The 27077-nt window shown below is 42.1% G+C and overlaps 1 protein-coding gene across 1 annotated transcript in view; it reads left to right on the top strand.

Annotated features, from left to right (window-relative positions):
* Positions 1 to 27077, top strand: part of LOC117505785 — a 56430-nt gene that overhangs the window by 7638 nt on the left and 21715 nt on the right. Inside the window, exons 2-4 of the mRNA XM_034165325.1 lie at positions 4667 to 5075; positions 12989 to 13534; positions 17977 to 18707. Coding sequence (XP_034021216.1) covers positions 4667 to 5075; positions 12989 to 13534; positions 17977 to 18707 — 1686 coding nt within the window. The remainder of the gene's footprint in view (positions 1 to 4666; positions 5076 to 12988; positions 13535 to 17976; positions 18708 to 27077) is intronic.

Raw genomic sequence — 27077 nt, 5'->3', positions numbered from 1 at the left:
TTACATATCAAATCAAAAATCAATGGGGTTGCTTGTACCTACTGTCACCCTTGCCTTTGGTTCCTATGGTTGTCAAACCAGGAGGTTGATAGGTACAACCTCTGATTGACCGTGAAGTGCTCTCAATGCATCTCAAAATACAGAGGATCCAGAATGTATTCACAACACTTCACTTTTGCCCCATTTTTTTGTTGTACCTTTTTCCGCAGGTGTGGTGGCCAAGTGGTTAATGCGTTTGGTTTCAGTGCAGAAGGTTCCGGATTCAAATCCCACCCCTGCCACATTTCTCCATGTAATGTGGAGTTGCGTCAGGAAGGGCATCCGCGTAAAACCTGTGCCAATTCAACATGCAGATCCACCTTGGATTTGCTGTGGCGACCCCGAGTACAAACGAGGGAGCAGCTGAAGGAAGTTACTGTTAGAGCCTTTTCCAAAATAGATGAAATTAATTTTTTCCCCCAAAATACCCCACAATGACCATGTAAAAAAAATTTTTTTGTTTTGTTTTTAAAGATTTTTGCACATTTATTAAAAAACAAACTAGCAGTTAAACAACAACTAAGAAGTCACTTGTATAAGTATTCACAGTCTTTGTCAAAAAGCTAAAAATTGAGCTGAGGTGCCTCCTGTTTCCACTGATCATCCTTGAGATGTTTCTACAGCTTCGTTGGAGTCCACCTGAGGTAAATTCAGTTGATTGGACATGATTTGGAAAGACACACACCTGTCTACATAGGAGGTCTGTTAGAAAAGTATCGTACCTTTTTATTTTATGCAAAAACTATATGGATTTGATTCATATGTTTTTACGTCAGCCAAGCTTGAACCTTCGTGCGCATGTGTGAGTTTTTCCACGCCTGTCGGTTGCGTCATTCGCCTGTGGCAGGCTTTGAGTGAGCACTGCTCCACCCCTCTCGTCGTTGTTTCATTGCGAGGAAATGGCGGAATGATTTGGGCTTTTTTTCCATCAGAATTTTTTCAGAAACTGTTAGAAACAGGCAGCTGGAAACCATTAGAAAAATGTATCTGGCTTTCGGTGAAAATTTTACGGGCTTCACAGAGAATAAGGAGTGTTACTACAGCTTTAAGGACGGCCCACAATGGCGCACGGCGCGCCGCGCTCCGAGCCGCCATCGAGATGCAGAAACCACCACATCATTTCTAAACGGATGGCTGTGTGGAGCCGGGACCGCCGTGAACAATTTCTCTGGTTATCACAAGAGCTGGACATCAGCCATTTTCTGGCAGATTTCACTTTTAACAAGAGATTTTGTCATGGAAAGCCGCGCGGAGGCTTCGCGCGTCACGACCGATTCGCTGATGAAGCGAGACAAAGGAACACCTCCGTTTTGGAGTGTTAAAGGACAAGTTGGGACATGCCTATCTCGGCTTTCAGTGCTTACCAGTCAAGTGAGTATAAGAGAAATTGTGGAGAGCTGGACATGTCCCAACTTGTCCAGCTTGTCCCATATAGTTTTTTAAAAAAAATAAAAAGGTCCGTTACTTTTCTAACAGACCTTGTATAAGGTCCCACAGTTGACAGTCAGAGTACAGTCTTTATTACCAAGCCAACAGTAGTTAAGAGCCTTTTTTTTTCTTTTTTCTTTTTAGGATTAGGCGGGCTGTGATTCAAGCAAGTCAGATTTCAACTAAACATGGCTCAGAGATGGAAACGAACTTTGAAACGAAAACCAAACGGTGACCTTGCCAGGGGTTATCAAAGCTGAAGGCAAAAATACGCAAAAACTAATATTTCATGGCGCTGAATATAGGGGGCTCTCAAAGTCTGGTCATTTTGCGAAATTGGCTGTATTTAAGGCCCATAACCCTCTGCACCATGAAGACCCCAACCAGATTTCAATGTTATCAACAAATATAGGCCCTGCTTTATCAAATGCAACTGAAAAACATTGGGGTCTTGATGGCGCTGGCCACCAGGGGATATTTGACTTGTCCAATTTTGAGGAAGTTTAGCACCACCTGGTGGCCCACACCATCAGCCTTTTTTAATGAAAAAAGGCCGTGTTAGCTGTGTTTCAGACCATCCCCGGTAACCAGAGGCCGACAGTGTCCTGACACCACTGGAGTTTGTTGGCCATCGGTGTCAGTGATACTGATGGCCGACAAACTCCAGCGGGTGGTAATAATAATAATACATTTTTTTTTGAAGGCGTGTTTCTGGACACTCGAGGTCACCGTCCAGTAAAACTCTCACAGATGCACACATTCATCTTCAATCGCTTAGTCCAATCAAGGGTCGCGGGGGGCTGGAGCCTATCCCAGCAGTCATAGAGTGCGAGGCGGGGTACACCCAGGACAGGGCACCAGGCTGTCACAGGGCCACAAACAGACAAACAAACACATTCACACCCACTTGCACACCTATGGACAATTTAAAAATTCCAGTCCACCTAACCAGTCTTTGGATGTGGGAGGAAACTGGAGCACGCAAACTCCCCAGTAAAACTCAAGATCCAATAAAAATGCAACCCGCAGACCTCTTACTTACCGTAGGGACACAAAGTAGTCCTGCACCCTGAGAACATAAGGCCCAGGCCGGTACGTAAGGTTTAATTAGGTCAGCTAGGTAGGGAGGTGCCAGTCCGTGAACAATTTTATAGGTTAGTAGCAGAACCTTAATTTAAAGGACTTGAGTTGGGTGAACTGGTAGGATGTAAACCAGTCTAATGGAGCGTGAGTCTGCGGGTCACAGAGCTTCCTCTTATCGTGCCCCTGTTCTGTGGAATGATCTCCCTGTGTCAATAAAACAGTCAGATTCTGTAGAGACTTTCAAGTCCAGACTTAAGACTCACTTATTTTCTTTTTCGTATGGCTAGCATACTGGTTTAGTTGCTATGCTTTTTACTCTTTTAATTACTTTTATTAGTAAACGGAGTGTGCCACGGCCTCAACTTTATCTAAATTCTGGGTCTTTTAGTGAAGCTTAGGGCTAGTGGCCGGCGATCACCTTAGTATTTCTCTGTTTTTCTTGTTGTTTAATGCTGACAAATTATACTGTATTTCTTGTTTTTCTGATGCCTGATTCTGTTTTTTTCTCTCTGTTTGAGGTGCAGCTCCATCCAGAGATGGGTGTGGTGTCTATTTCTGAAACCCTCCTGTCCTGTGCACCGGCAACATTTCCAGTATATTCATTTTGTGAATTGTTTTGTAATTTATGTTTGTAGCATGGCCCAAGCAGAGGGTCACCTTTGAGTCTCGTCTGCTTGAGGTTTCTTCCTCAAATCATCAGAGGGAGTTTTTTTCTTACCACTGTTGCCTGTGTTCTTGCTCTGGGGGTTAGTAAGGTTAGACCTTACTGTGTGAAGCACCTTGAGGCAACTTTGTTGTGATTTGGTGCTATATAAATTGAATTGAAAAGTTATGCCAATGAAAGATAACCTGTTGAGGAGAGTGGAATGACAGATGGTATCAAAGCCTGCACTCAGGTGGAGGAGGATGAGTGCAGCCTTGATGATACTCAGTTATACATGCTGATAACTGCTGGTAACCTTACCCATATAAAATCCTTAGAAGATTGCCTTGCATCAGTGAGAAGTTGGTTGTGTAGTAACTTCCTACTCTTAAACTCTGATAAGACTGAAATGATGATTCTTGGTCCAGCCAGACATCCACATCAATTTGACCAGCTGGCGCTTAGCCTAGGCTTGTGTGATACCGTGGATCATCATATTCTACTTGATAGGCTGGAGAATCATTTTGGGATTACTTGGAGTGCCCTTGCATGGTTGACGTCATACTTGACCAGTCGTTCTCACTGTGTTTTGTACAGTAACACTACCTCTAACCTTAGTGACATGAAATTTGGGGTTCCACAGCGGTCTGTCTTAGGCCCCCTGCTTGTCTCCCTTTATATGCACCACTTGGGCACATATTGCAGTGTTTTGGAATTACCTTTCATTGCTATGCTGATGATATTCAGTTATACATGCCGATAACTGCTGGTAATCTCATTCACATAAAATCCTTAGAAGATTGCCTTGCATCAGTGAGAAGTTGGATGTCTAGAAACCTCCTACTTTTCTTGGTCCAGTGAGACATCAGCATCAATTTGACGAGTTAACGCTCAGCCTCAGCTCGTGTGTCATACATCACACTGACAAAGTGAGGAACCTTGGGGTAATTTTTGATCCTACGTTGTCCTTTGACCTCCACATTAGAGATATTACAAGGACTGCTTTCTTCCACCTGTGAAATATAGTGAAGATTTGTCCCATCCTGTCTATGGCTGATGCTGAGACCCTGATCCATGCGTTTATCTCTTCTGGATTGTATTATTGCAATGTTCTATTTTCTGGTTTACTGCAGTGCAGTATTTGGGGTCTGCAATTAGTGCAGAATGCTGCTGCCAGACCTTTGACACGATGCAACACTGTTGGTGCCAAACTGTATCGCTTCTGCGGTTCCTTTGTCCCACCAGTTGTGTGTCTGCATGGGCAACAGCTTGTCCTCCAACTCATCCTATCATCCTGCCCTGGTTTGTGCCCTGGAGAGGCCACTCCAGCTTCACCTTACAGCATTGAATGAATCAAAAAGTTATTTTTATTCTGGAAAATAAACGGTTGAACTCTTCTTCTGTGGTAATGTTGATGATTATGATTGTGTTTTAAAATTATTCATAAGATGACAATGTGTGGATTGTCTGCAGGTTTTCCAGATGCTCCAGGATGGTGAAAAGTACATGAAGACAGGGAAGGAGGCGGGCTGTCAGTGGGAGGCTCCAGTGGAACATGTGAAGGAGGCGGGCTGTCGGTGGGAGGCTCCAATGGGGCACGTAAAGGAGGCGGGCTGTCGGTGGGAGGCTCCAGTGGGGCACGTAAAGGAGGCGGGCTGTCGGTGGGAGGCTCCAGTGGGGCACGTAAAGGAGGCGGGCTGTCAGTGGGAGGCTCCAGTGGGGCACGTAAAGGAGGCTGGCTGTCAGTGGGAGGCTCCAGTGGGGCACGTAAAGGAGGCGGGCTGTCAGTGGGAGGCTCCATTGGTGCACATAAAGGAAGCGGGCTGTCAGAGCAAGGGCATGGTGAAGAGCGATGCCAGTGTCCAGGTGGACCTGGTGACAGGTGAGAGTCTCATTCTACAAAATGTAGCACGAGAAGTTTTCTGGCACAGTTTAATAATGTTGTCCAATTTGTTCCTATTTTTAAGACTTAGACCTCCAAATCAGCAAACCTGAGAAAAAAAGGAGACACCCAAAGAAAAATAAAACATTTCCTTCAATGTCTGATCCACATTAAAGCTCTAACCTTCCTGAAATGTGCAACCATTGATTTGTCATTTTCACAAATGGCCAGTCGTGGGCACAGCTAACTAAAAAGTTAGCTTTGATAACAGCTAACTGAAAAGTTATCTTTTATAAAGCTAAACCGATAAACCACCCAAAAAATTATCGGAAGCTACAGCTAAGTGATAACTGATACCTTTCAGTATTGTCTCTGGTACACTTGTAACTATGAACAAGCTGATTTTGAGTTTTAACACCACGATCGCTTGTGGTAGCATCATAGACGACCACAGACCCAAACAATGAGTCAGCACTTCTGTCTTTGAGCGTCCTGCCCCCTGCTAGAAGCTCCTGTTTACTACATAGCTTCCAGCAGTGAAGCAGTTGAGAGGAGCAGCGAAGCGTAACTCTGTACTCAATAACAGTGTCACCGTGAGGCGGAGGTCTTGGAAAATAAAGCAGTGCTGACTTGTGGTTTGGTTTAAAAATAAAATTAATACAGATAGAATAACTCCATTAATGTCAATTCTGTCATTTGTACAAAGTTAAAATATAACACATATCTTTGAATTTTAAATAATGCACTAATTCTGAAGTTTTGTAACAAACACAGACAGATGCCAAAGGGATTATGGGTAAATGAACCTCCACTAACACTGATTGGTTGACTCATTCATTCTATGTAAAAACCAACACGTTAATGTGACATGTGTGTTGGTATTTAAATGTGCTTTTGTAAAATATGCCATTTTATTTATATGTAAAAAAAAAAAAAAAAGCCATTTGCAAAAGCCAAAACTAAGTCAAGTTGTGATTTGACAAACGTCTGATGTAACAGGGGCCAAAATGCATAGAACACTGCCATCTACTGGCACCCAGATGTTCAGACCCTTATCCATATTCCTTTGCGTACAGGTTTTTTTTTTTTTTTTTTTTTTTTGCGCCAGAGTTCTGTAGTTTAAATAACAGAATCCATGGCGACAATTGTAAATGAACATTATACAACCAAATTGTATATTTTTATTTCTTTAGCTGCATCAAGAGGCTGCAACAACTCTCAGGCGCGCAAAGAATTATAATTTATGGGATTTCTCAATAATTAGGGTGAATACTGCCATGAACACTACTGGCCAGTAGATGGCAGAAGAGACTGTAGAGCAAACAGGAAAATATTGGAGAAGCATAGTAGAGAAGCTTCTTCGACTGGACTGGGTTGCTTGATGCGAGGACGTTTCACTTCAAATCGCAGAATTGCTCTGGAAGTCTGACTTCTGTCTGACTCTTGTAGAGACGAATAAAACAGAAGCCAACAAAAGCTGGAGTTTTAAACCTAACCAGACCCCTCCTACTGAGAGGCAGACTGCTATAGGGTAGTGATTAAACAATGGCTCTAATTAGCAACTATTGTGCACTAGTTAGCACACCTAATGAGAGGACAGCTGTCCCTCTAATGATGGGATGTATGCCTTTCTGATGGCTCCCCTCATGACGTAAATGACTCATTACCATGAACAAAAGACTGAAACTCCTTTGACCTAAGTACCCCATTGTAAACAGGGGAAAAAGCGTGTCTCAGACCCCCTCCCCGGTTAAGGCTGGGTTTCAAACATTTCACAAAGAAAGCCTCCTTGTCCCCTCTCTCAAACCATTTCTTCTCTTTGGCTAATATTTTAACTTCCTTGTCCTCAAACGTGTGGTTAGTGTCTTTAAGGTGGAGATGAACTGCAGACTGAGGTCCACTGGCGCTCTCTCTGCAGTGCTGGTATAGCCTTTTGTGTAAAGGTTGCTTCGTTTCACCAATGTAGTGTTCGTTACAGTTTTCCTGACATCTGATAGAATACACTACATTGCTCTGTTTGTAACTAGGGATCATGTCCTTAGGGTGAACTAATTTCTGTCTCAAGGTGTTAACCGGTTTAAAGTAAACTGGGATTTTGTGCTGTCTGAAGATCCTCTGTAGTTTTTCCCCTACTCCTGCTAAATAAGGGAGAGACACTCCTCTTCTTCTTGTCTCCATTTCCTGTCTGTCTGGTCTCTTTGTTCTCTGGGACTTCTGCACTTTGTCCAGGGACCATCGTAGGTACCCACATACTGTGAGGGCTTTCCGGACACGTTGTTGTTCTTTAGCCCTTCCCTCTGCAGTTGTGGGCACCTTTAGGGCTCTGTGTTGAAGAGTCCTCATCACCCCGAGCTTGTGTTCAAGGGGGTGGTTTGAGCCAAAAAGCAGATATTGGTCAGTGTGAGTGGGTTTTCTGTAAACCCCTGTCTGGAGCTGCCTGTTCTCTCCAATCGTAACATCACAGTCCAAGAAGGCTAAATGGTTGTTTCTGGCATCCTCACGTGTGAACTTGATATTGGCGTCCACCGAGTTGATGTGTTCTGTAAAGTCCTCAACTTGCTGTTGCTTGATTTTAACCCATGTGTCATCAACATATCTGACCCAGTGACTGGGAGAGATGCCCGTGAAAGACGCCAAGGCTGTCTTCTCCACTCGCTCCATGTACAGATTGGCCACAATGGGGGATACCGGAGACCCCATCGCACAACCATGAATCTGCCTGTAGTAATTCCCCCTAAACAGGAAATACGTGGTGTTGAGACAGATCTCCAAGAGTTGGCAGATGTGGTCTGGTGTGAGTTTGGTCCTTTCAAGTAGAGACACATCCTCCAGCAGTCTCTGCCTCACAGCTGAGACGGCCTCAGCGGTGGGGATACAGGTGAACAACGATATGCAGGTGAACGACGATATTTTAAAGGTACACCCAGACAAATTAGTGACAACAGGGAAATTGGGTAAAGAATCTCTCCAACAAGGTTCTTACACAGACAGAAAAGGATGTACTCACTAAAGGACTAAATTTCTCAGTGACCCCTAAACATATACCGACAGTAGATTACATCACTGCAGTAGTCAGCCATTAAACATAACAGTTTGTCACAGTCAGAAGCTGGGGACCTCCGACTAAGAGTCACAGCAGTGTTGAACAGTGCTAAGCCTCCTCCGTCCAACATCACAGGAAAGGAACGGAAAGCTTTGTCAGCACTGCAAAAGGACCAAAGCATCCTTATCTTGCCAGCGGATAAAGGCGGATGCACGGTGGTCCTGAACACATCGGAATACAAGGCCAAGATCAACAACTTGCTCAGTGACTCCAACACATACGAATGTCTGAAAAGAGACCCCAAGAGCGGCTATAAGAAGAAAATCATTAGCTACCTCCAAAACCTGGAGAAAGAGGGACTCATCGACAGGCAGACATACTACAGACTGTACCCTGGGGACGCCACTCCGTGCATCTATGGACTGCCCAAAATCCACAAACAGGACGTGCCACTCAGGCCTATTGTATGTAGCACAGATTCCATCACATACAATTTGGCCAAGTACCTCAAGTGGATTTTGGCTCCTCTAGTGGGTAACTCAGACCACCATGTGGAGAACACACAAGATTTTGTGAACAAGATCAAGGACCTACAGCTGGAGGCAGATGAAACTATGGTGTCATTTAATGTGACAGGCTTTGATGTGAAAGGCTATACCAGCACCGCAGAGAGAGCGCCAGTGGACCTCAGTCTGCGGTTCATCTCCACCTTAAAGACACTAACCACACGTTTGAGGACAAGGAAGTTAAAATATTAGCCAAAGAGAAGAAATGGTTTGAGAGAGGGGTCAAGGAGGCTTTCTTTGTGAAACGTTTGAAACCCAGCCTTAACCGGGGAGGGGGTCTGAGACACGCTTTTTCCCCTGTTTACAATGGGGTACTTAGGTCAAAGGAGTTTCAGTCTTTTGTTCATGGTAATGAGTCATTCACGTCATCAGGGGAGCCATCAGAAAGGCATACATCCCATCATTAGAGGGACAGCTGTCCTGTCGTTAGGTGTGCTAACTAGAGCACAATAGTTGCTAATTAGAGCCATTGTTTAATCACTAGCCTATAGCAGTCTGCCTCTCAGTAGGAGGGGTCTGGTTAGGTTTAAAACTCCAGCTTTTGTTGGCTTCTGTTTTATTCGTCTCTACAAGAGTCAGACAGAAGTCAGACTTCCAGAGCAAGAATTTTAGCTGAGGAAGCTTCTGCGATTTGAAGCGAAACGTCCTCGCGTCAAGCAACCCAGTCCAGTCAAAGATTCAAGCTTCTCTACTATGGAAACCACCTGGACAACTGAGAGCCTACACAGATACATTGGAGAAGCAACCTGAGCTTCTTCTGACATTTAAAACAAACACAATAACAAGTAACAACATCTATAAAGCCAGAGAATATATTCATGAGAGTTTTAGGCATAATTTACAGTTTAATGCTGTTGTCCGTGTGGAGCCTGAACAGAGTGTCTCAAATGCATTTCTCCTGTTGTGAATGTACTGAGATTACGCATAATGCACCTGGACACAGCATGTCCACACTAAAACCTTCAAATTAGTGCAATACTTTAATACTAAAACATATAGCTGATATTTTCACTTTATAAAACTTCAGCTGTGACGTTAATTTAAATAACATGTCTGAAATTAGTTTGGTTAAAATTTTAACCGTAAGTTCAAACTGTGACCAGTTCTCCTCTGACTGCAGAGGATAGAACGATTTCTCCTAAAACCAGCTCTCCTCTGTTTACAGAGGATAGAGCGGTTTTTCTGCTACAAAACCTTTAACAGGTAAGCGCTAAAATCTTTGATATCCGACTTAACAAAGGTTTTTAGCTGTTAATGCTTTATTCACTTCACCTGCAAAAACATATTAGTGATCTAAAAATGATCAGACCAAAATTTATCGGAAGATAATTGGTCCGATGATGCTTTTCATAGTTATCTGAAAAGCTAATCCGATAACGAAAACATTAGCTTCGATAATTAGCAGTTAGCGGATTGGTGGAACTGTGCCCGCCACTGCAAATGGCTCCAGTATGGGCGCTGCGGTGGATTAGTGGAACTGTGCCCACCACTGATTAGTGGTTAACAAAAATCACTGCAAGAAGTTCATGGGATCACTTCCTGCCTGGTCTCTTCTGTGTGGAGTTTGCATGTTCCACCTGATTCATGTTCCACCATATCACCCCAATAGAGCGCTTCGCTCTCAGACTGCAGGCTTACTTGTAGTTCCTAGGGTTTGTAAGAGTAGAATGGGAGGCAGAGCCTTCAGCTTTCAGGCTCCTCTCCTGTGGAACCAGCTCCCAATTCAGATCAGGGAGACAGACACCCTCTCTACTTTTAAGATTAGGCTTAAAACTTTCCTTTTTGCTAAAGCTTATAGTTAGGGCTGGATCAGGTGACCCTGAACCATCCCTTAGTTATGCTGCTATAGACGTAGACTGCTGGGGGGTTCCCATGATGCACTGTTTCTTTCTCTTTTTGCTCTGTATGCACCACTCTGCATTTAATCATTAGTGATCGATCTCTGCTCCCCTCCACAGCATGTCTTTTTCCTGGTTCTCTCCCTCAGCCCCAACCAGTCCCAGCAGAAGACTGCCCCTCCCTGAGCCTGGTTCTGCTGGAGGTTTCTTCCTGTTAAAAGGGAGTTTTTCCTTCCCACTGTAGCCAAGTGCTTGCTCACAGGGGGTCGTTTTGACCGTTGGGGTTTTACATCATTATTGTATGGCCTTGCCTTACAATATAAAGCGCCTTGGGGCAACTGTTTGTTGTGATTTGGCGCTATATAAAAAAAAAAATTGATTGATTGATTGATTGCCTTACAATATAAAGCGCCTTGGGGCAACTGTTTGTTGTGATTTGGCGCTATATAAACAAAAAATTGATTGATTGATTGATTGATGTTCTCCTGTGTTGGCATGGGTTCTCTCCAGGTGCTCTGGCTTTGTCCCACTTACAGAAACATGCAGGTTCAGTGAACTGGTGACTCTAAATTGACCATAGATGTCTGTCTATATGTGGCCCTGTGATGGTCTGGCATCCTGTCCAGTGCCTCGCCCTATGACTGTTGGGCTAGGTTCCAGCCCCTTTGTGACCCTTAATTGGAATAAGATATAGATGGGTATAGAAAATGAATTAATGAATCAGTCAGTCAGTGGTTGTCATCAAAACTGAGATTAGCACAAAGTATGGCACACTGCTGCTACAGGTCTGGGTGAGGATGAGTGGACCTCCTATTTCGGGTCACGTTGGCATCTTAAAACATGTAGTGTATATATATATATATATATATATATACATAATAGAAAACCTTGCCAGAATTTATCTTGAATCTTTATTATCTTTAATTTATCTTTAATCTTTGACATTGACTATGGGGTTAAAAAAAACGCATGGATCAAGAGATCCTTCAAACAGAGTTTTAGAATTAGACCCCCTTCCAACTGGGGTTGGCAGTCTGACTTGAGTGGGATTCTACACAAATGCAAGATCGCCTGAGGCAGCAGCTCAAACTCTTACATCAGCCCTAAAGTATATTTTAAATTGGCTTAACGTATCATGTCTGAAATTAAACATACAGAAAACTGTCTATGTATTTTTCAAAAAAGGCTTCCAATATTGAGCGCCCCAATGTGTACACTGGAGATGATGAACTTCAGTTAGTTAAAGAATTCAAATATTTGGGAGTGTTGCTGGACTTGACACTCTTCTTTAAAAATCATATTAAAATGATAACTAAAATAATCAAACACATTGTGTTTAACTTCAACCAAATAAGGAGCTCAATGACAGATCAGGCTGCTATGATGTTCTTGCACTGTATGATTTTTTTCTCATGTAGGTTACTGCATAAAAAGCTGGTCTCTAACCGGTGTGACACTTCTAAAACCGATTGAAAGGCTTTACAAAAGAGCTTTGAAAATTTTAGATAGAAGACCATTAATGTATCATTGTAAAATTAACAAAGTATAACTTATTTAGTTTTGAAAATTTTATCAAATTTAAAAATGCTTGTCTAATATATAAAATTTTACATGGGTTGGCTCCTCCACCTCTTGCAAATTATATTAAATATAGAACAGTTGGTTCGAGGGTCACCAGGGACGTGAGTAGAGGGGACTGTGAAGTGTCTGTGCGAAAAACAGCTTTTGCACAAAATGTTCTGTCCTACATAGGCAGTGTCCAATGGAATGCTTTGCCAACTACAGTGAGGGAGGCTCCAAGCCTTAAAACTTTCAAAAGTCACTTAAAGGAGGGGCTCAGGTCAAATCAAAAATGTGAGCATTATGAACTCAATTGTAGAAACTAAGAAGAACCGTAGGGAAAGTGCAATGCACTATAGCACTTTATAAATTATTGTTCTTAAAGTTATGGTTTCTAAAAGATAAAAATGTATGAAATTAGACTTGCAATTTTAATTAACTTATTCCAGTTGAATTGTAAATGTAGCAGTTTTTAAAACTGTGTCCTCCTTTGAGTGAGTTTGTGTAAGAATCATGCTCAGATCACGTCAATGTCCTCTTGTCTCCTGTATCTTGTCCAGTCTGTGTCTTGTTGTAGTAGTTAGTGACCCCTATGTAATGTAGTGTGTTGCTGTATTGTCAGCTCCTGTGATATTTGTGTGTTTTTACTGTAAATTGTTTGTTAATTTTTACAGTCTGTCAGGGACGACAGATGGAAATTAGCCCACGCCTACAGTCTGACATATTTCCACTTTATGTGTTCATCAATATGCATTGTACCTTTTAATGAAATGAAATGAAATTCAGGCCAAATTCAGTCTTAGATGTGTAAAATAAACTGAAACAGGAAATTCAATTAGAATTTTCTGGAACGGGTTCTTGTGGAGGAACCTAGTGGTCTCTCACACCGATCTCTGTGCTGCACAGGATTAGCCAGTGTGGAGTGGTTCGTGGTTCCTGTCAGACCAGATGAACAAGAAGGGGGTGCCCTGCTGCAGCACTGCACCGTGCAGAGGACACATCATTGTATGCTGGACACCTTGAATCAGACTAAACCACCAAACCAGAGTCCGAACGACCACTTACAAACCGAAAAGACCGAACCTGCCAGGAACCGTCCTCAGTTTCTGCTGTGGACTGACCACATGCCTCCACTTGAACCCAGCCTCTTGGTGTTGTCTGCACCACTGAAGGGCACGGTGCATCATCATCATCCTTCTGGGCCACTGGCCAATCAGACTTTCTCTTTACCCAGCATGCCTCTGTGTCATCCCCTCTGTGTTGTGCCTCCAGCAAACCTGCAGCATCCTGCTCCATTTCCCAGCATTCCTCAATACCCATTGCCCCCCTGTGCAGGAAGGAGTTATGAGTGTTCTCCCCCCCCTGCTCCTCCTCCTGGACTCATAGCTCCTCTGAGTCCCCAGCTGGCTGAGGATGAGGAGGAGCAGAGAAGCCCTGCTGAAAAAGATACAGGTATGTTTTGGCGCTTGAAAGCTTTGTAATTGTAATGAATTCAATAAATCCAAGAACAAGAAAATTAGCTGCATCTGTTCATCTTAGTCGATATTAGATTAAGTAAATCAGTACTAGCCCAGTTTCTTGAGGAGTGGGTCCATTCCTTTTTGGACTTGGGCTTCATTTCATTCTGTGTGGGAGTTGGCATTTGACCCCGTACCTTCAGCAGGTAAGGTTTCAGTGCATCCCCTTCAGAAGGTTGGGGTTTTGGTGTGGGTCTGTTTTTGTTTAGGTGACCTTGAGTTACTTGAATCTGGTCATGGTGCCCCGTAGGGCTTGGTGCCAAGTTCTGGTATTCCCATCACTGCCACTGCGAACTGTGAATCGGTTCTCCCCCTTGGAATTGCCTGATGTAAATTCTCTGAGCCCTGAAGTGACTTCCACTCCTGTCTCCAGGCCAAAACGCCGGACTTTAATGATAGGGGATTCTATCACCCGCAAAGTCAGGTTACAGACACCGGCTGACGTTAAATGTATTCCTGGGGCCAGAGCTTTGCATCCCATCTTAGGGTGCTGACGCTGCAGAAGGGAAGACAGACTAAGGAGCATGACATGAGATATAGTCACATAGTTATTCACGTCGGCACCAATGATGTCAGGATGAAACACTCAGAGGTCACAAAAATGGACATAGAGAGGACTTGTGACCTTGCCAGAAAGATGTGTCAGCATTGATTAATTGTCTCTGGTCCCCTCCCCTCCCGGGGTACTGATAAGGTGTTCAAGAAGAACTATAAGCATGCATTACTGGCTACAAAGTGAACTTACTACTCTGATTTGATCAACAAAAACAAGCATAACTCAAAGTTCTGGTTCAACACAGTGGCAACACTTATTCATGGACAACCACCTGTAGTTCACTCTCCTTTTACAGCACAAGATTTCCTGGATTACTTTGAGAAGAAAATACAAGACATCAGGTTAAACATATCCCAGCATGCCTTAATCCAGCCACTACACCCTGCTATTGATGTGGGCGCCACTACTGAGGTATTACCTAGATTTACAGAATTTGACAGTATCTCACTAGATGTGCTGACAAAACCCGTAACGTCAACAAAAAGCACAACCTGTTTATTTGATCCTATACCAACAAAACTGTTTAAGGACCTGTGGTCCACTCTTGGGCCGACTGTGCTGGAAATTATTAATCTCTGATTAACTTCTGGATCTGTTCCTAAATGTTTCTAATCTGCAGTGATTAACCATTACTTAAGAAACCTAATCTTGACCCGAGTGTATTGAAAAACTATCGGCTGATATCAAATCTATCATTTTGCTCTGAAATTCTGGAAAAGTGGTGTCACGGCAGCTCATGGACTATCTTACTGAGAATAATCTCTTTGAGCCACTGCAGTCTGCTTTTAGAAAATATCATTCCACAGAGACGGCTCTCACTAAAGTGGTGAATGATCTTCTGCTTACAATGGATTTGGACACCACTATGTTTCTTGTGCTGTTAGATCTCAGTGCTGCATTTGATACAGTGAGACATCAGTATCAATTTGACCAGTTAACACTTAGCCTAGGCTCATGTGTCATACATTACACTGACAAAGTGAGGAACCTTGGGGTAATTTTTGATCCTACATTGTCCTTTGACCTCCACATTAGAAATATTATGGTGGATGCTTTCTTCCACCTGCAAAATATAGTGAAGATTCGTCCCATCCTATATCCCATACGGCACCTCGTAGACTATCTTACTGAGAATAATGTCTTTGAGCCAGCCATCAGCCATCTTTGTACTCCTCATACAACCCCTGGCAAAAATGATGGAATCACCGGCCTCGGAGGATGTTCATTCAGTTGTTTAATTTTGTAGAAAAAAAGCAGATCACAGACATGACAAAACTAAAGTCATTTCAAATGGCAACTTTCTGGCTTTAAGAAACACTATAAGAAATCAAGAAAAAAAGATTGTGGCAGTCAGTAACGGTTACTTTTTAGACCAAGCAGAGGAAAAAATATGGAATCACTCAATTCTGAGGAAAAAATTATGGAATCACCCTGTAAATTTTCATCCCCCCAAATTAACACCTGCATCAAATCAGATCTGCTCATTGACATTGACCCTATGTGTCTTTTTGCAAGGAATGTTTTTGCAGTTTTTGCTCTATGGCAAGATGCATTATCATCTTGAAAAATGATTCATCATCCCCACAACATCCTTTCAATTGTCCAAAATATCAACGTAAACTTGTGCATTATTGATGATGTAATGACAGCCATCTCCCCAGTGCCTTTACCTGACATGCAGCCCATATCATCAATGACTGTGAATTTACATGTTCTCTTCAGGCAGTCATCTTTATAAATCTCATTGGAACGGCACCAAACAAAAGTTCCAGCATCATCACCTTGCCCAGTGCAGATTCGAGATTCATCACTGAATATGACTTTCATCCAGTCATCCACAGTCCACAATTGCTTTTCCTTAGCCCATTGTAACCTTGTTTTTTTCTGTTTAGGTGTTAATGATGCTTTTCGTTTAGCTTTTCTGTATGTAAATCCCATTTCCTTTAGGCGGTTTCTTACAGTTCGGTCACAGACGTTGACTCCAGTTTCCTCCCATTCGTTCCTCATTTGTTTTGTTGTTCGATTTTTGAGACATATTGCTTTAAGTTTTCTGTCTTGACGCTTTGTCTTCCTTGGTCTACCAGTATGTTTGCCTTTAACAACCTTCCCATGTTGTTTGTATTTGGTCCAGAGTTTAGACACAGCTGACTGTGAACAACCAACATCTTTTGCACCATTGCGTGATGATTTACCCTCTTTTAAGAGAATGATAATCCTCTCCTTTTGTTTTCAATTGACATCTCTCATGTTGGAGCCATGATTCATGTCAGTCCACTTGGTGCAACAGCTCTCCAAGGTGTGTTCACTCCTTTTAGATGCAGACTACGAGCAGATCTGATATGATGCAGGTGTTAGTTTTGGGGATGAAAATTTACAGGGTGATTCCATAATTTTCCTCAGAATTGAGTGATTCCATATTTTTTTTCCTCTGCTTGGTCTAAAAAGTAACCGTTACTGACTGCCACAATCTTTTTTTCTTGATTTCCTCTAGTGTTTCTTAAAGCCAGGAAAGTTGCCATTTGAAATGACTTTAGTTTTGTGTCATGTCTGTGATCTGCTTTTTTTCTACAAAATTAAACACACTGAATGAACATCCTCCGAGGCCGGTGTGATTCCATAATTTTGCCAGGGGTTGTAGAAGCTGTGTGATGATGTGCGTAATGTGAGTGTCCAATCGGAATTGGTTCTCCGTCACATGGTTTTACAAAATCCAATCGTAGGGCAGATTTCCCTCATGTGAAAAGCCAAAGATCATTTTCAGGAGTGATGTGTTACTAGTTGGCCCGTTTGAATAGCCCCCCTGGGTGCTCCAACTGAGTACATACTATTAGTACATACTCAGTGCGCCCTGTGCCATTACGCACAGTGATCAGTGAAAGCAGGAGCACACAGAGAGCCTCTGATGACAATCTCACGTGCTCAAACAAAGAGTGTGTAACTATCAGGATTGCTTTGCATGTGAATGTTACTGGATAACTCTTTTGCTTTCTCTGTGTAAAGCACTGTTTACCATATCAATGGACAACAAAACTCACAGACCATTTTGTATATATTCAAAATGTGCATTTGTGTTTGTTTGAACCTTTTTGTTGTACAGTCTTTCACACAAGACCTCAAATTACCTTTATAAAGTGTCAAAACAGTTTATTATAGTTTGCTGTGTGTTTTGAATAAATGTGTGTGGAAAATTATTTTTTGCTTTATTTTTTTCTTGCCTATTTTTGATTGTAAACCTTTATTCCACTTATAAAACACAACAAAAGCATATATATTCTGAAAGCACAGGTTGTCCTGAAAAAAGACATAAAACTTGATTGTGGGATGCAGGGAGAGCTGTTAACAGCAATAATAAAACATTTATGCCAGGCGAGTGAACTGTCCAAAAAAATGCCCTCGGACCCCAGAGAGTTAATGTTGACAAATTATACTGTATTTGTTGTCTTTCTGATGCCTGATTCTGTTTTTTTTTTTTTTTTTTTTCTCTCTCTGTTTAAGGTGCAGCTCCATCCAGAGATGGGTGTGGTATTTGTGCTGGAGACCCTCCTGTCCTGTGCACCAACAGCATTTCCTGTATATTTGTTTTGTGAATTGTTCTGTAATTTATGTCTGTATCATGGCCCAAGCAGAGGGTCACCCCTTTGAGTCTGGTTTGCTTGAGGTTTCTTCCTCAGAGAGAGTTTTTCCTTACCACTGTTGTTCTGGGGGTTGGTAAGATTAGACCTTACTGTGTGAAGCGCTTTGAGGTAACTCTGTTGTGATTTGGCTCTATATAAATGAAAATAAATTGAAATTGATTTCTTGTTCTTTCCTTTTATGCGCAGGTCAGTTCTGTTGCAGGAAGAAGAGGTTTCCATTGAAGGAGCACCGCAGTCAGACAAATAATACATGCGCCAAACATCGCAGGTTCAAATCCAGATCAGCATTCCGGCCTAACAGGCGCAATGTAGGAAGGTTTCAATGTATCTCCACTGTGGATAATGTGGCAAAGACCAGCAACAAGACACTTAAGCGCCACGCCAAGTGCCTCTTTGAAGTGGGACGACTGGGAGGGAAAATAGAATATGTTCACACTAACGATAACCAAAATAAGGATGTGGGTGAAGGAAGACAACTGGAGGAGAAGAGGAGCAGAAATGAAGGAGAACCAGTTGCAAAAATGATAAAGAAGGATGAAAATGAGCCTTTTGTGAGGACATGGAGTGGAGAGAATGATAGTGGAACCAAGCCAGTCATGAAGAATCCAGAAAACACAGAGCTGTCAGGGCGGCCAAGGAGGAAGACCGTGGGTCCTCCCATCAGATACCTGCTAGAGTGTGAGGATTGGACACATGGTATGACAGCGGCCAGTCACAGCAGACCAAAGACGGTGACCGTGAGAAGGAAAGTTGGGAGGCCACAGAAGATTCTGCTCCAAACCAAAGAGGAGGAGGCAGTGCTGGAGGGTGATGATCCTGGTGAGGGAGGAGCTTATGAGAAGGAGAGCAGTGGGGATTTGGACAGAAAGACAACTGAAGCGGGAGGTGAAAAGGATGAAACGTTCTGCACCGGCCAGGTTTGTTTGGACCATGATCATCCATTCTGCTTGTCCTGTCAGGGTCTACCTTAGCATGTGTTGAGAGGAAGTGAGGTTACACCCTGACCAAGGTTGTAAACATTGATCAGAAGGTCTGCAGAAGCTGCCAAACAAAGTCCAGTCAGGTTTTCAGGTAGCCCCAAAAGTCCAAATCTAGTTTCCACTTGACCAACAGCAGTTAGGTAGGTGGAAGGTGATGAGTGAACATGCTGAGATGGTTCCTGTCTTCCTGAGTTTGGTCTACATTGTGCAGAGGTGTAGTACTGACATGTTGATAGGCCTCATTTAAATTTTATTTATTTGTGCCTAAGCTCCAGTTCCACTCAGCCTGGATCTCGTGGTCAGATAGTTCTGGCAGGGAAATGCAAAATAAGTCTGGTCTTGGTCTTTTGAATCAGGGTTCTCCAGTAATGCCACATGTTGGGACAGTGTCATGTGCTGACAACTTTAGCTGCTACAAAGTGTCCATATGATTCAACACTGAGGTGTAGAATGAAGCCCAAAGCAGATTAGTGACATTTTAGGAACCACCAACCAGTACAGGAAGCATGTAAGTCAGTGGTATCCCTGGGATGGAAAATCACCAGTCCTGAGCTGAACAACAGGTTTGTTCTCATGTCAGTGGCACGGCGACAAGCACATCAGCTTGTGTGAACACAACTGTATCACATCGCACGCCCACACGTGCATCAGAACAGCAGCAAGCGCACCAGCCGGCGCAACTGCAAGGGCTTAAGCCAGCATGAATGAAAGCGCATCAACTAGCATGTCCAAAAGGGCATCGGTGCACCAGCCAGGTGCACTTACCTCAGGAGAGAGGAATGAAAGTGAAGTGCTGCGAGGATCCACTGATCCAACTCTTAGCGTGACCACCAGCTGCTGACTTCACTCTGGTCAGATTTTATTTATTTATTTATTTTTTGGGAACACTGCATTTATTCATTTTAAATTGGCACACATGCAGCTATACATCAGAATTAATTCTCAGCACTGTGAAAAAGGATTAAGAAAACAGAACATTAATAACAAGAACAAAACACAAAACCCACACAACTCCCTCCCCACACACAGCACTTCTGTGTGTACACATTTGTCCAGATAAACAATCAAAATCTCAGTTTCACTTTATGCAGAAAAAAGTCTGGTTTTCAGATTACAGTCACTATTTTACAATTCTTCTTCTTCATTAATATTTGCCAAGTTCACGTTTTTCCACAAATTTTCTAAATGTCCCATATCTCTTCAAACATGGCCAGTTTCTCTTTTCTCAAGGAAAAAACTGAGCATTTGTTTCACCCAGTACGCCAAACTGGGCCTGTTTGTCTTTTTCCAAAATATGCCCATTGATCTTTTAGCTTGCAGGAGACACATGTTGATCATTATTTGTTCATTCTTGGTAAAGTTATGTTTTCCAGGATACATTACCCCAAAAAAAGATCAGGATTTATTGGTATGTTCTTTGATATAATCGTTTCTGTCGCTTTTTTAACCTCCTCCCAGAAAAGTCCAACCTTAGTACGTTGCCACATGCAGTGGTACAAAGTCTCTTTATCCTCATTGCACTTTGTACAAACATCTGCTATGTTACTATTATACCTGTTCAATTGTACCGCTGTGATGTAAAAGCTCATGAGCCATTTACACTGTATGAGCCTAAATTGGGTATTAAGTGATTGTCCACTTTATTTATGTAGCACATTTAACAAGACGTTCCAAAGTGCTGCACATAGATTCACAATAGATAAAACCCCAACAGTCAAGAAATAAATAAAAAATAAGTAAAATAACAATAAAAATAAATAAAACATGCAAAGATAAAAAAAACCTAATAAAATCAACCTAGATTAAAAACGTTTCTGTGTAGGCTCTCAGTTGTCCAGGTGGTTTCCATAGTAGAGAAGCTTGAATCTTCGACTGGACTGGGATGTAGTGTATTATATCAGATGTCAGGAAAACTGTAATGAACACTACATAGGTGAGACTAAGCAACCTTTAAACAAGAGGCTATACCAGCACCACAGAGAGGTCGCCAGTGGACCTCAGTCTGCGGTTCATCTCCACCTTAAAGACACTAACCACACGTTTGAGGACAAGGAAGTTAAAATATTAGCCAAAGAGAAGAAATGGTTTGAGAGAGGTGTCAAGGAAGCATTCTTTGTAAAACAGTTGAAACCCAGCCTCAGACACAGGTCTCAGACACGCTTTGTCCCCTGTTTACAATGGGGTACTCAGGTCAAAGCAGTTTCAGTCTTTTGTTCATGGTAATGAGTCATTCACGTCATCAGGAGAGTCGTCAAGGGAGCCATCAGGGGAGGCTTCCATCCCATCATTAGGAGAGTGCTAACTAGAGCACAATAGGTGCTAATTAGAGCTATTGTTTAGTCACTAGCCTATAGCAGTCAGCCTCTCTGTAGGAGGGGTCTGGTTAGGTTAAAAAAACTCCAGCTTTTGTTGGCTTCTGGTTTATTCTTCTCTACAAGAGTCAAGACAGAAGTCAGACTACCAGAGCAAGAATTTTAGCTGAGGAAGCTTCTGTGATTTGAAGCGAAACTTCCTCACGTCAAGCAACCCAGTCCAGTCGAAGATTCAAGCTTCTCTACTAGATTAAAAACAAACAAACAATAAAACAGAGGACCACACAACTCAGGCAGTGTTAAAAGTGACAGAATAAAAGTGGGTCTTCAGACGAGACTTAAAACACTCCACTGTGGGGGATGTTTGGACATGGAGGGGCAGAGTGTTCCAGAGTCTGGGACCAGCCACAGAGGACTTGTTCAAAAAGGTTAAACGATAAAAATGGTTTTACCTTTGATAAAAGACAGAGTTCATAAAAACACGATTTCAGAACACCATTAATTTGTTTATCAAGTTTAACATCGCTGTCTATGGTGACGCCAAGGCTGGCATCTTTGGGACATACAAAATCCTTGAGAGGTCCCAAGTCAACGAGGGCACTTCCAAACAACATAACCTCTGTCTTGCCCTCATTAAGTTTTAAAAAATTCTGTCACAACCAAGCCCTGACATCACACAGACAGTCGAGTAGGGGTGTCAGGGGCAGAGGCTGAGGCTGTTTTTAGTGATAGGCATGTAGATTTGACAATCATCAGCATAAAAATGGTAGGCCATGCCATGTTTTTTAAAAAGCTGAAGACGAGGTGGAGTCCCCCAGCCTGAGGGAGAAAGACCTCTCCAACAGGTAGGACCTAAACCACTCCAGAACAGTTGCCCTGACACCCACACAGTCTCTCAGGTGGTCTAAAAGAATTGCGTGGTCGACTGTGTCAAAAGCTGCAGTGAGGTCTAAAAGCACTAAAATGGCTAAACTGCCAGAATCAGTTGTTAAAAGGAGATCATTAAAAACCTTTAAAAGTGCAGACTCAGTGCTGTGAAATGCCTTGTACCCTGATTGAAATGGATCCAATGTGCCGTTTGTATCTAAAAAAAGGCTGCAACTGTGCAAAGACGCATTTCTCTAAAATTTTCGACACAAGCGGTAACTTAGAGATAGGTCGATAATTTGAAAAAGCCGTGGGATCCACGATAGCTTTTTTACATAAGGAAGGCACAATTCCACAAGATACACTACTACAACCCCTGGCAAAAATTTTGGAATCACCGTCCTCGGAGGATGTTCATTCAGTTATTTAATTTTGTAGAAAAAAAGCAGATCACAGACACGACACAAAACTAAAGTCATTTCAAATGGCAACTTTCTGGCTTTAAGAAACACTATAAGAAATCAGGAAAAAAAAATTGTGGCAGTCAGTAACGGTTACTTTTTTAGACCAAGCAGAGGGAAAAAATATGGAATCACTCAATTCTGAGGAAAAATGACGGAATCATGAAAAACAAAAGAACGCTCCAACACATCACTAGTATTTTGTTGCACCACCTCTGGCTTTTATAACAGCTTGCAGTCTCTGAGGCACGGACTTAATGAGTGACAAACAGTACTCTTCATCAGTCTGGCTCCAACTTTCTCTGATTGCTGTTGCCAGATCAGCTTTGCAGGTTGGAGCCTTGTCATGGACCATTTTCTTCAACTTCCACCAAAGATTTTCAATTGGATTAAGATCCGGACTATTTGCAGGCCATGACATTGACCCTATGTGTCTTTTTGCAAGGAATGTTTTCACAGTTTTTGCTCTATGGCAAGATGCATTATCATGTTGAAAAATGATTTCATCATCCCCAAACATCCTTTCAATTGATGGGATAAGAAAAGTGTCCAAAATATCAACATAAACTTGTGCATTTATTGATGATGTAATGACAGCCATCTCCCCAGTGCCTTTACCTGACATGCAGCCCCATATCATCAATGACTGTGGAAATTTACATGTTCTCTTCAGGCAGTCATCTTTATAAATCTCATTGGAACGGCACCAAACAAAAGTTCCAGCATCATCACCTTGCCCAATGCAGATTCGAGATTCATCACTGAATATGACTTTCATCCAGTCATCCACAGTCCACGATTGCTTTTCCTTAGCCCATTTTAACCTTGTTTTTTTCTGTTTAGGTGTTAATGACACCCTCTCTACTTTTAAGATTAGGCTTAAAACTTTCCTTTTTGCTAAAGCTTATAGTTAGGGCTGGATCAGGTGACCCTGAACCATCCCTTAGTTATGCTGCTATAGACTTAGACTGCTGGGGGGTTCCCATGATGCACTGTTTCTTTCTCTTTTTGCTCTGTATGCACCACTCTGCATTTAATCATTAGTGATCGATCTCTGCTCCCCTCCACAGCATGTCTTTTTCCTGGTTCTCTCCCTCAGCCCCAACCAGTCCCAGCAGAAGACTGCCCCTCCCTGAGCCTGGTTCTGCTGGAGGTTTCTTCCTGTTAAAAGGGAGTTTTTCCTTCCCACTGTAGCCAAGTGCTTGCTCACAGGGGGTCGTTTTGACCGTTGGGGTTTTACATAATTATTGTATGGCCTTGCCTTACAATATAAAGCGCCTTGGGGCAACTGTTTGTTGTGATTTGGCGCTATATAAAAAATTGATTGATTGATTGAATGATGGCTTTTGTTTAGCTTTTCTGTATGTAAATCCCATTTCCTTTAGGCGGTTTCTTACAGTTCGGTCACAGACGTTGACTCCAGTTTCCTCCCATTCGTTCCTCATTTGTTTTGTTGTACATTTTTCGATTTTTGAGACATATTGCTTTAAGTTTTCTGTCTTGACGCTTTGATGTCTTCCTTGGTCTACCAGTATGTTTGCCTTTAACAACCTTCCCATGTTGTTTGTATTTGGTCCAGAGTTTAGACACAGCTGACTGTGAACAACCAACATCTTTTGCAACATTGCGTGATGATTTACCCTCTTTTAAGAGTTTGATAATCCTCTCCTTTGTTTCAATTGACATCTCTCGTGTTGGAGCCATGATTCATGTCAGTCCACATGGTGCAACAGCTCTCCAAGGTGTGATCACTCCTTTTTAGATGCAGACTAATGAGCAGATCTGATTTGATGCAGGTGTTAGTTTTGGGGATGAAACTTTTCAGGGTGATTCCATAATTTAATCCTCAGAATTGAGTGATTCCATATTTTTTTCCTCTGCTTGGTCTAAAAAAGTAACCGTTACTGACTGCCACAATTTTTTTTCCTGATTTCTTATAGTGTTTCTTAAAGCCAGAAAGTTGCCATTTGAAATGACTTTAGTTTTGTGTCATGTCTGTGATCTGCTTTTTTTCTACAAAATTAAACAACTGAATGAACATCCTCCGAGGCCGGTGATTCCATAATTATTGCCAGGGGTTGTATTAATAATTTCTCCAACAAAAGAGCCAATGGTCAGTGGGACAGGAAGAGGGTTTTAGGTGCCTAACTATTCCTGTCAGCACAGTCATTGACACAGGCTGAAAGTTACTAAAAACACCCGAGCACTGATTTGCTACATAATGACACACCAGGGATGGTGACATAATGACCCTAATGGCATCAACCTTATCAATAATAAAGTGGAGAAATTTTTCACACGTTTCACGATTTCCAGTAAAGTGGACGGACTGGGATTAAAAACAGAATCAGTTGTTTTAAAAAGAATACGAGGCCTGCCAAGATTATTTAAAATCAAGTCTGAAAAATACTTATTTTTTCACCTTTGACCACCCTCTGATAATTATTCCAGCTCTCTTTAAAAATCTGCTTTGAAACCTCCAAACGCTCTGCCCTCCGACAGTCACGCCGAGCTGCACGCGTGATGTCATTAAGCCAGGGCTCTTGCTTAAGCTTAGAACGCATGATTTTACAGGGAGCAACAACATCCAGAACCCGAGAGCAAGTGGAAATAAAAGAGTTCATCTGTTCTGTGCCACATGCAGCAGACTCGTAACAAATTCTGCTCAAATGCACTAAAAAGAGGAATCAAAGCAGCAGCGGTGTCAGGCTTAATAACACGCCCGTGACGCACAACAGGCATCGTCATGTCAGTGTCCAGACTAAACTCAAACACGACGGGGCTGTGGTCAGAGAACACAGCGTCAACCAACAACAACATTTTGGACAGAAAAGCCAAAAGATAAAATAATGTCCAGCGTGTGTCCGTGTGCTTGTGTGCTGACAGCGACATGCTGTGTCAAACTGAACGCTGCAGTCAAGTTCAAAAACTCTCTGGCAAGAGGTTTTGACGGACAACAGACATGTACATTAAAATCCCAGATGATTAAAAATGCTGTCATAACATGTCACCATAGACGCAACAAAGTGAGAGAAGTGTCCTATGAAGTCTCTGTTGTATTTGGGTGGTCTGTATATGACGGCACACAGCACTGGGACAGAGTGTCACAGCTCAAAGCAGCTGAGTTCAGAAGAGGAGAAGGACCACTCCAACATCACTTTGTGATAAATACAGTTCTTTAAAACAGTCGCTGTACCTCCACCACGGCCAGTGGCTCCTGACTGTGCTCATAAAAGACTCTGAAAAAGCAGATATTGATCCAAGTCTCCGTTAAAAACAGTATATCCAAACAGCGCGATGTAAAGAAATCTTGCAGAATAAAAGTCTTGTTCACCACAGATCGTGTATTCACGAGTTTGAGCGTATGAGTTTTGGTACACACTGATTCCCAGTCCTCTTGTGATATACGAGGTCTTTGAGAAAAGTATCCGACCTTTTTATTTTATGCAAGAAATATATGGATTTGATTCATATGTTTTTACGTCAGCCAAGCTTGAACCAAATCATTCCGCCATTTCCTCGCAATGAAAAAACGACGAGAGGGGTGGAGCAGTGCTCACTCAAAGCCTGCCCACAGGTGAATGACACAATCGACAGGCGTGAAAAAACTCACGCATGCGCACGAAGGTTCAAGCTTGGCTGACGTAAAATCATATGAATCAAATCCAAATATTTTTTGCATAAAATAAAAAGGTCGGATAGTTTTCTCACAGACCTCGTATTTATTGCTAAATCCTCATTCCATGCCCTTTGTTTTGAAACAGAATTTTCAGCTGAATTAGACAGTAACAAATTGTACAACTCTGATAGAGCACCATTACTTAGACTGTTTTTGGAAACAATTTTCTCTAAATTAGGTTTTTTTTGGTTTGGTTAAAATATTCTGACTAGCTCTAAAGAAACTTCTAAGCTGAAGAAACTTAAAGTATTTTTATTTATATTGTATTTTCATCTAATTTCCTCAAAGGACATCAAATTCTCGGTGTTAGACATGAATAAATCTTGCATAGTCTTCTTTGAGGCCCATTGTTGAAATCAGGGTCCACCCTCCCTGGGATAAAAGACTGATTTCCCCAAATTGGACTATACAAAGACAGTTTACAGGCTACTTAACATACGTATTTGCGCACCTTAAACCAGATTTTAATCATATTCTTAACTGTTGGATTTGTAGTTTGTTTTACTAAATTAGAAAAATGATCTGAGTAAAAACATTGTGGTAATGGTTTAGACCTTCTGACTCCATTTCTTTCCACTGGGGGGATTTTTTCCCTCAAAATAAAATTTCATTGATCCTAATTGTACCACCCAATAATACCAAAATATGTTTGGACATTTTAACCCTCCTTTATTGTACAGAAAGTGCAACAATGACAATCTCTCCCGAGTTTGACCATTTTTCCAAATAAATCCTATAAATAGCTTTTAAATCTTTGTGAAAAAATCATCAGGTGGTGGCAATGGCACATTCGGAAACAAATATAACATTTTAGGGAGCATATTCATTTTTATAACATTGATTCTACCAATTAAAGAGCAGGGTAATGACATCCACCTATCAATGGATCCCGTTAGTTCACTCATAAAGATTAGCTAATTAGTTAGTACTTTTATTTCGAGCAAGTGCCAAGTGCAGGCCAAACAAAACTGTAACAGAAGGAGTTAAG

Source organism: Thalassophryne amazonica, unplaced genomic scaffold (assembly GCF_902500255.1).
Source record: "Thalassophryne amazonica unplaced genomic scaffold, fThaAma1.1, whole genome shotgun sequence".
NCBI lineage: Eukaryota > Metazoa > Chordata > Actinopteri > Batrachoidiformes > Batrachoididae > Thalassophryne > Thalassophryne amazonica.
Note: the sequence above shows the minus strand (reverse complement) of the source record. Positions and strands in the feature narration are given on the sequence as shown.